The sequence below is a fragment of the Gopherus evgoodei genome, chromosome 8 (assembly GCF_007399415.2).
Source record: "Gopherus evgoodei ecotype Sinaloan lineage chromosome 8, rGopEvg1_v1.p, whole genome shotgun sequence".
Lineage (NCBI taxonomy): Eukaryota > Metazoa > Chordata > Testudines > Testudinidae > Gopherus > Gopherus evgoodei.
In genome coordinates this window covers 91,899,627-91,908,875 of record NC_044329.1, presented here as the reverse complement: position 1 = coordinate 91,908,875, position 9,249 = coordinate 91,899,627, and the positions used below count along the sequence as shown (strand labels likewise).

At 40.9% G+C, this 9,249-nt stretch overlaps 1 protein-coding gene across 2 annotated transcripts in view; it reads right to left on the bottom strand.

Moving 5' to 3' along the window:
• Positions 1-377: 377 nt before the first annotated feature.
• Positions 378-9,249, bottom strand: part of ANKRD13C (ankyrin repeat domain 13C) — a 54,832-nt gene continuing 45,960 nt past the window's right edge. For both annotated transcript variants that reach the window (XM_030571779.1, XM_030571780.1), the window contains exons 11-13: positions 8,925-9,023; positions 7,242-7,342; positions 378-4,707 (exon numbers count right to left, since the gene is read on the bottom strand). In XM_030571779.1, the coding sequence (XP_030427639.1) occupies positions 4,577-4,707; positions 7,242-7,342; positions 8,925-9,023 (331 nt within the window). In that variant the 3' untranslated portion in view covers positions 378-4,576. The remainder of the gene's footprint in view (positions 4,708-7,241; positions 7,343-8,924; positions 9,024-9,249) is intronic.

The following is a 9,249-nucleotide window of genomic DNA, read 5'->3' as shown; positions in this document are numbered from 1 at the left end:
ACTGGAAGGAGAGGTGAGGAGTCTGTTCTCCTTCATCACCATCTTCCAGATCTATTTTAAATGACATGCTTCCAGTCATTGAGAGAAATTGCATACGTCAGGTGCTCTCAAAAAAAAAAAAAAAAAAAAAAAAAAGGCCAGGGTTTCACATATTAGAATTCACTTTCCATTACTCTATTGTTGCTTAAGTCCAGTGGTTTGGAAGTGGGTAATTTTAGTTGGATGCAGCTCCTACAAACAAATTGACTTCAAGTGGAATTATATTTTTTCAAACTAATACAGATGTTCTCAGGATCAGAACCTTCTTTGGAAGATAACTTTTATTCTGAATAAGGTATAGAAGCAAAATTCTACATGAGAGATGGGAAGGAACAGGGTTATATTGAAAACTTCATATTTTATTTAAAAACTGACCAATAAAAGATCCTTACAGAATGAGCTGAAGCACTCCAACCTTTCCTCAACTCAATCCTTGCTCAAACATGTACAAAGTGCCTACAATGTACATATTATGTAAAGTACTGTACAGAGTTAAAGTTTTCACATGTTCAGTTTCAGAATCAAACAGCATCTTTTGGTCTTTATTCTAAGAGATGATACAACCTAAAAATTACTATTAGTGAAGGTGAGTTAAGAACACAGACCACACAAATAGTAAAATGCAAAAAAGTGACCTTAAGTTTCCATGATAATTACAAATGTCTAAAGAAAATAAATGACTCTGCAGCATTATAGGAGATTTGTTAAAGTTTAAAATAATGTAATTATCCTTACATGAATTAAAAAAATCAAGAAGTACATTTAAAAATTGACAGTTGCTTTGAATATATTATCAAACTTAAGGTGGGTTTCCAGGAAAAAATATCAACAGTTTTGTAACAATCAGTTTCATAAGTACGTGTCAAGAACCGCAGTTATAAAAGTGAACAGAGTGACTGGAACAGCAGCTACTTGAAAATAAAATGCATTCCCTTTACCACAAATTAAAGAGGTGTTTTGGAAGACCAGTAAAACTGAGTTTGGTTAAGGAACAGTTCTAGGACTTTACAAACATTCTGTTTCAGTTTGAGAATTAATGGCTGTTTTTTAATATACTGAATCAAACATTTCAATCACTGCTAAGAAATAGGGCCAGATCCAACTGCTAATTTTTAAAAAGTACCTCACATTTAGGCTTTCTTCAATCGTGCTCTGAGATTGCTCCTCCCCACGCAGTGAGGAATCTTGAAATTTTAAGAGCTTGACTTTCAAATGGACATGGAATTATTCATAACGAATTATAATTCATCACTAAATCTTGAGTATTTTAGATTTAGAATGTCCATGATAGCAGAAGATTAACATTTTTGTAGTTTTCCCAGCAGTACTAAGGAATGGTTGATATTATACAAATAGCATACTTCCAGAAATGTCATGCATTTTAAAACAATCAGATAACTGCCTCTCACATTCCAGGGTATCTTTTTGTAACAAATCCTTTTATATGCATATGTAAAGTTTTCAAACTATTACATGACATGTTCATTGTTCTGCTGCTGAAGCAAGCTGTGGTATATGCATTCTGTAAAAGTACTGTGGCTGCATACTCTCTGTAGAGAGGACAGAATTATCCTTTACATGGCAGGAGGGAACCGAAAGAGAGCTCTGCCGGCTCACTCCTGCTACACCATAGATGTTGGTCTACAACACTGATCTCCTGTACTCACACATCATCCCTCATTTGCTAAGACTTATGCCTTCTGTGTATTATTTAGGAAGCCACTCTTGAAAGCGCACATTTCACTAGCTGTGTTTTTAAATTCATCACTGGGCATGTCAAATCAGATTATGGTATCCCCAAAGGATTTGAGATGCAAGCAACTGTGCTAATTCTTACTTAAAATTTGATTGAGGCTGTCACTGGAATCTAATAGCAACTGTTCTGAAATAAAAGCTGGTTACAGTCAAGTGATTCCTAATTGTATATTGTAAGGCTTAGTCTAAAGCCCATTGATATCATGTTTCCATAGATTGCAATGAGTTTTAAATCAAACTGTTAATTAGAGGAAAAGGTAGTCCTCTCTTCAGGCCCACTACTGATTTCACATACCACAGGTGGATTGTACCCTCTACTGTGTGTCAAGGCTTATTTAATCCCCCCCCCATCCAGTTATATTGCCTTTAATATTAAACTCAGCTTCCAGAATCTCCTCCTATGGGTGCAGCTTTATGATACAGGCTTGTGCGCTGGTTTGTTTTTTTACATCAAAGTACTAGTTCCTTTCTTGTAATACTAAGGAAGATTTAATCAAGTCTTGATTTCTGTCACTGAGAAACATCCCAATTTGTTTTTGCTGAAATTGCCACCCAGTTAAGTATTGAAGTTGTGAGGTGTATCCATTAGTTTCAGAAATGCAAATATTGTAGGAACAGGTTTAGGGTTTGTCACCCATGCCGGACTGACACCAGTGGATACTGAAGGCCTCTCACCATTTATCCTTAGAACAGTTATAGCTAGGGTGGCATTGTAAGTTCCTACAATGGGCCCTACAGAAGCTAAATCTTGACCTACAGAGCAGACAAGTTAATTCTGTCTCACTTATTGCTAAGGATTTCAGCTGATGCCAAGGGAGGATGCAAGACAGGTACCAATTCATGTAATCAGTGTCAAACCTGAGGGACTCAATTCGCTGGAAAAACAACTCATCACTCCTACTAAATGTTCAACATCTGTGATTGGTTAGGTACTTTGGGAATAACTACAACAATTTTACAATTCACTAGTGCTTTTTATATTCATTCAGAACTGATCAGTTTCTAGCATATCAGTAACCAAACTGCAATGTAGATGTGCAAGTGTTAACCTTTTACAGGTTTAAAATGCTACTGGAATGGATCAACCATCCTTATTTCCTCCTGTCAGTCCATTTAGTCAACTGCTATTGAGGGTGAGGAGATAGGACTCCTTAAACTGGATATTGTAACTCTCTAGCACAGCCTCTTTGGATTTTATACAGACAGGGCCAACACCCTTTGAAAGAATTCTACTTTAACCATTTCCCAATAAAATCAATGTGGCTGACAAGTCTGCTTTTACTGTATCATGATTTAGCTATCTGATTTCATCGTCCACCTGATTAGTAAGATTGGTTACCTTTACTAAGCATTGATGGTTCATTATAGATACTCAAGTTTAACATTTACTGTATTGGTTTCTAGAAAAAGTAGTTTAGCTGGGGTGCTCAAAACAATTGTGAACATTGACATTTCTGGACACTCACACCACAGTTAAATCTCATACAAACAAATTAGCCCTAACAGCCAGCTGCACACTTTCTTTCTTGCAAAACAAAGCTAGATTACCCTCAAATTTAGGACAGTGGAATGAATAAGTTAAAGAAGTCAAAACAATTCCTGATTTTAAAGCCTATTTTAAAAAATAAACATACTCCATTATATGGCAAGAAGAAGAAACTGAAGTTACACACTTAAATATTGGAAAAGTGCACATTTTTAATTTTTCCATTGTGAGTCCTATTAAATGTGCCCTACAATTATACTAGGTGTTCAAAGTATAAGTTTTATTTCACTTAACCTCTCTAATGTCTGTGATTGTGTCTTGATGCATCCAATATGTTCCGGTGTGCTGCTCCACATCATAGCCTGATTGATGTGCAGCTAGTATGGAGCAAGTCTCCTAATCAAGAGTAAAATAATGCAAGTGATACAATTTCTAGGTAGATAAAGAATCTCCAAGCATGCTAATCAACACCATATCATGAACACAGCAAGGATTTTTAAACTAGCAGGGAGGTGAGCGGGGTGGGGGGGAAGAGTGTATTTGCAAATTATTTGAAAGGAAAATTAGTAAACAACTTGCAGTGAAAAAATTAACAGTTCAGATAAAAACATGAATAGCACCACAATGGATTGCACTAAGGTGCTAAAGGAGGTACCTTATTCCCTGCAGAGTGAATGCTATTTCTGAAGTGTATTGCAATGTGTAAATGCAATTGTGTAATGGTTACCATTTGGTTCATTCATCTACAGAAAATGCATTCCTTCTAATATACGTTCAACTAACATTCAAATTACTGAACTATACATAATGTTACATAGTTTACAATTCATGAAAACAGCTTGAAGGAATATTATAAGGTCACCTTGTGTAAGGTGGGATGTTTAAAGGGCTAATATCCAGCTAAGACATTTCAGTTTTTGCGCCAATGGTCCAAGAGTGCTTTTTGTATCACCGAGAACAAATGTAAAAAATTTATAAACAAATGACAGTCCTCACAGCTGTTAAAGTATCCTTAGAGCCACTGAGGTGTCAAACTATCTCACTCGCAGCACTGTATGTATAAAAGTGTAAATGACACATCAGGAGACTTGCTGTAATTCAGATACTAGATTAGATGCCCATTATAGTGAAATTCAGTACATCAGTCATACGTGTGTTCCCTTTTCTTCTGGATCATTTAAAAAGAAAGTTTATCCCTTCCATTTTGACCCACTTCTATAACTGTATCTGTGGGCTATTTGCATTCACTTGCTTTCACTGTGGTATGCTGGTATTGTTATTAACTCTCCAGTTAAATTAGAGATCAGGAAAACGGCTGGGGTCCTCCTTATAGTCATCAGGAATAGTGAAGATGGATTCGTCAAACTCATCATAGCGGAACTCCTGAAACGTCACAGTGGCCGTGATGGTGGGAAACACAGGTATGTCTGGAGAGAGCAGAGTGGCACAGCGAAGAACAAAGAGACAAAGGGTTACACAATTATTACATTAACAATCGTCTTAATAAACCATATCATATGCTTGTGATCAGGGACTCTAGTTATATGTTTCTGAACTTACTAAATATTTCAGACACATTATTGGCTTGTCTACACATGAAAATTAATCCAGAATAAGGTAGAGTGTGAATTGAAAGCAGATTAACTATTCCTGATAAAACAGAGTGGATTAAACTAATTTGAAATATTGCACTCTTACTGCAGAATAAGAACATCCCACACATGGAGCCAATCAGGAATAGCTACTCCCTGTGTAGAAAAGCCCTGAATGACTTGCAAACCAAATCGATGACAACCAAATTCCCTTTTGTAGGCAAGCGCCTTGGCTCCCCGCCGTGCCCGAGAGGGATGAGCCAGAACAGGTGCCTCAGTGGGCGGAGCCACTGCCACCTGCCCCCACCCCCTGGAAGTCAAGGAGCAGGACAGGAAGTATAAAAGCCCGGCCTCAGCGCTCAGTTGGCGGCAGACTGCTGGAGAGGGCAGACGCTGGTGCCCGAGCTCCCGCTGGGCCCAGCCTGCCCCGTGCTCACTACCCAGAGGAGTGCTGGCCTGACCTACCTCGTGCCCAGCACCCGGAGGAACACTGGCCTGAGCTTCCCTACGCCCAGTATCCAGAGGAGCTGCCTGAGCTTCCCTACGCCCAGTATCCAGAGGAACCCATGGTCTGGGACCCGCTGGACAATGCCGGCGAAGGACAGGTACCTAGACGGGAAGATTGGAAGTGGCCAGGGGGAAGCCAATCCCAGTCTGGCTCCAGGGGCCCCAGAACCAAAGTCAGTGTGTTGCAGCCAGGATCCCCCCTGACTAAAGCGAACCCTTGCCGCTGCTAGGGCCCTGGGCTGGGACGCAGTGGAGTGGGAGGGTCTGCGTCCCCCCTGCCACCCTTCCAAGGGTGGCAGACTCCCCCTCCCCCTGGCCTGAGGAGGCCTCTTGTGCTGTTTAACTCGTTGCTCAGCCCCTGCTGAAAGGCCTGAGCTTGAACTGCGTGCTGCCCTGCCCTACCCAAGGGCCTGGGCAATAGACTTTGTATTTGCTCAGCCCTGCCGGAGGCCTGAGCTGTGAGCTGCTTACTGCCCTGCCCCACCCAACGGCTGGGCTTATGTACTGTGTTGCTCAGCCCTGCTGAAAGGTCTGAGCCTGAACTGCTTATAGACTCTGTACTTGCTCAGCCCTTGCTGAAGGGCCCTGAGCCTGAACTGTTTGTTGCCCTGTCCCTACTCCAGGGCCAGGCCTATAGACCCTGTGTCAGCTTAACCCCTGCTGAAAGGTCTGGACTCTGCACAGACTGCTGCCGGTAGGGAGGCGCCCTGGCTCCCCGCCGCGCCTGAGAGGGACGAGCCCCAGTACCGGACCCTTACACCTTTGCTTTGAATAAACATCTGAACTTAGTAGATGAGCAAAATTGTGCTGAAAATCTCAGTAAGAGGCTCTTGCAATATTCAGGTTCTGGTCTCAGGTGAACAAAATGAGTGCACAGGTGCCAGAATGCTTAAATAAAATTTCAAACATCAAGATGTCTCAGTTTAAATTTTGGGCAAAGTCTTAGAGGTGGGTAAATCAGTTAGGTTTGTTTTTGTTTTAATCAAGCATAGTATTTATAAGCTATGGACAAATTCCGTCTTCAGATCACAAAAGCAGTTTCCACTTAGTACTGTGGGGTTGTGCATGTGTAACAGAAGGTAGGATTTAGTGTATTTAAAAAAAAAGTTCAAATATACCACCATCATCCTGGTTTATAACAAATAACCCTAGACCAAAGAAAGTTTATTCTTGGATCTCTGCTGCTATCTGAGAACGGGGTGGGTTTGCTTCTTTACGGCCTAAGGTTTTCCTCTGGTTATCTGTCCACACAAATTAGCAAATATGTTTTATCCATCTGTTAACAGAAACTGGAAACCTGCATGTAGTTTCTCATAGTTGATTTACAGCAATCACGAGGTGCAATAAATAGTAAATGTAGAAAATATTCTGAACAATCCTCAGTCAGAGGGTTAGGGGTCCTGGCAACAATCCTGATTAGAATCAGAATTTTCACAGGACTAACATTAACAAAAGTGTGTTCCTTTACTCAAGGCCAAGGTCATCCCTTAATTCGAGGATCTGCAGTTTCCCTGGGAGCACCACACCATACAGTCTTCAGTTCAGAATGAGCACCAACATTAGGAAAGGGTAATTTTTTATAATCTGGAGCTTCCACTGTTCAGTCAGACCCTTTAGTGACTAGTAAAGCAAGTGACTTCTTGGTTGCTGACTCTTCTAATCCCAGCTATAAATATTCCTCAGTCTTTCACTAACCTAATGGGATTGTGTTTCTTCCATTCACCAAAGTCTGGACTATATTCCTCTAAAGGCTGTGGCAGCACATTGTAACAGAGAATTAAAATCAACAGTTTATTACACAAGTTTAGTCATTTCAATTAAACATCTCCACTTCTTAATAGAAGCTGAAAGAGTCACCTTACCTAGCTTTACGGGAAAGCCTGGTGGAAGCTTCATCTGAACAAATTCTCTAAGTTTGTTAAAGTGCTTGAACGGTGCAATTACTTCTAACACATTCAATAATCTGAAAAGGAAAGTGCAGTTTTATTAGAAGCTCTTCACTTTTGCCACTTTAATTTTTGTTCCAAGAAAATGTAAACCGATGCAATGGATAAGTAACTAATAAAGTTAAGGGACTGAAAATTAGTGCTCTAAGTTCTACTATACACACACACACCCCCAGACCTGTGATGACGGAGCATTGCTGTTTTGACTTAGTCTTAGTGACAGTTTTAAAGTCCAATTTCTAGTAATCCACATCTTAACATATGGTATGTAATAAAGTGGGCATGAAAGCTTTTGTTTCTAGCCTCGGTGAATCGTGAGAAATTGGATGTTAAAATCATGCTGCCAATTACTATTCTTCCCTTCTCCCAACACCTCAAAACTTGACTCCAGATTAATGTTAGAATTCATTTATATGGAGACCTAGAACTAGGATCCCAAGCTTTAAACGATCACAAAGCTTAAAGCCTTAGCTTTCACGCATTATTGTCTCACTACCTGTATTCAATATCGGCTGATAAAAAAACCTGAAGCTACAGAGAGTGGGGAGAAGAGAGGTGCGGCGTGTGGGCAGTATGGACCAATCTGGCTAAGGTAAAGGCAGTTTACAGATTGGGTTTCATTCCATTAATATCATTTTTCCATATTCACTGATCATCGCTTTGTACACGTCTGTTGTTTTAGAAGAGCTAAGTCACTCCACTGTAGATTTCCGAGTGAAAGTTTGAGAGAATGAGTCGAACTGCTGTTGACAGCATAAACCATTCCTGTTTCCTTGTCCAAGAGGCAGTACAAGAAGTCAATGACGTTAAGGGGGAAAGAATCAGAAAAAAATGTGCATACACCTGAGTGGAATACATGTCTGTATTGTAACAAAGTTCCTCCTCTACCTTGGTGGGTCCTGGGCTTATTGGCAGATTTGCTCACCTCGGTGATCTTCCCCCACAGTCTGGGTCAACTCCTCCTGTGTCTGATCAGGAGTTGGGAGATTTGGGGGGAACCCAGGCCCGCCCTCTACTCCAGGTTCCAGCCCAGGGCCCTGTGGATTGCAGCTGTCTATAGTGCCTCCTGTAACAGCTGCGTGACAGCTACAACTACCTGAACTACTTCCCCATGGCCTCCTCCAAACACCTTTTTTATCCTCACCACAGGACCTTCCTCCTGGTGTCTGATAACGCTTGTACTCCTTAGTCCTCCAGCAGCACACCCTCTCGCTCTCAGCTCCTTGTGCCTCTTGCTCCCAGCTCCTCACATGTACTTCCTCTCCTCTGGCTCCTCCTCACCTGACTGGAGTGAGCTCCTTTTAAAACCCAGGTGCCCTGATTAGCCTGCCTTGATTGGCTGCAGGTGATCTAATCAGCCTGTCTGCCTTAATTGGTTCTAGCAGGTTCCTGATTACTTTAGTGCAGCCCCTGCTCTGGTCACTCTGGGAACAGAAAACTACTCATCCAGTGACCAGTATATTTGCCCTCTACCAGACTCCTGTACCCCACTGGTCTGGGTCTGTCACAGCATCCACATCTCAAAGAACAGTTACAGTACAGGTAAGGAAACTGTTTAATTTCCCCACATATGAACGTTTACAGACAACTCTGACTTACGATTCAATTCCCAAGGGAAATTCCTGGCTCATGGCTATTGTGGCTTTAAATGTTTTCTTGCTTTCTTTGCAGACCAGCTCTCTACCCAGGTGAGGAGCTCTTTAAACAAACAAACAAATAGTTAAACACACTCCTCAATGGGACATTTGCTTTTATGAAATAAATAAGTCAGACCTAAAAAAAGAGTTACGATGTGAAAAACATTTTTATATATAAGAGTATTATGATGAAATAATAGCTGCACCTAGGAGAGAAAAGGAATTGGATGGCATCTTAATTTAGCTAGCAATTAATCTGACACTACCTTAAGCATAAATAGGATTAT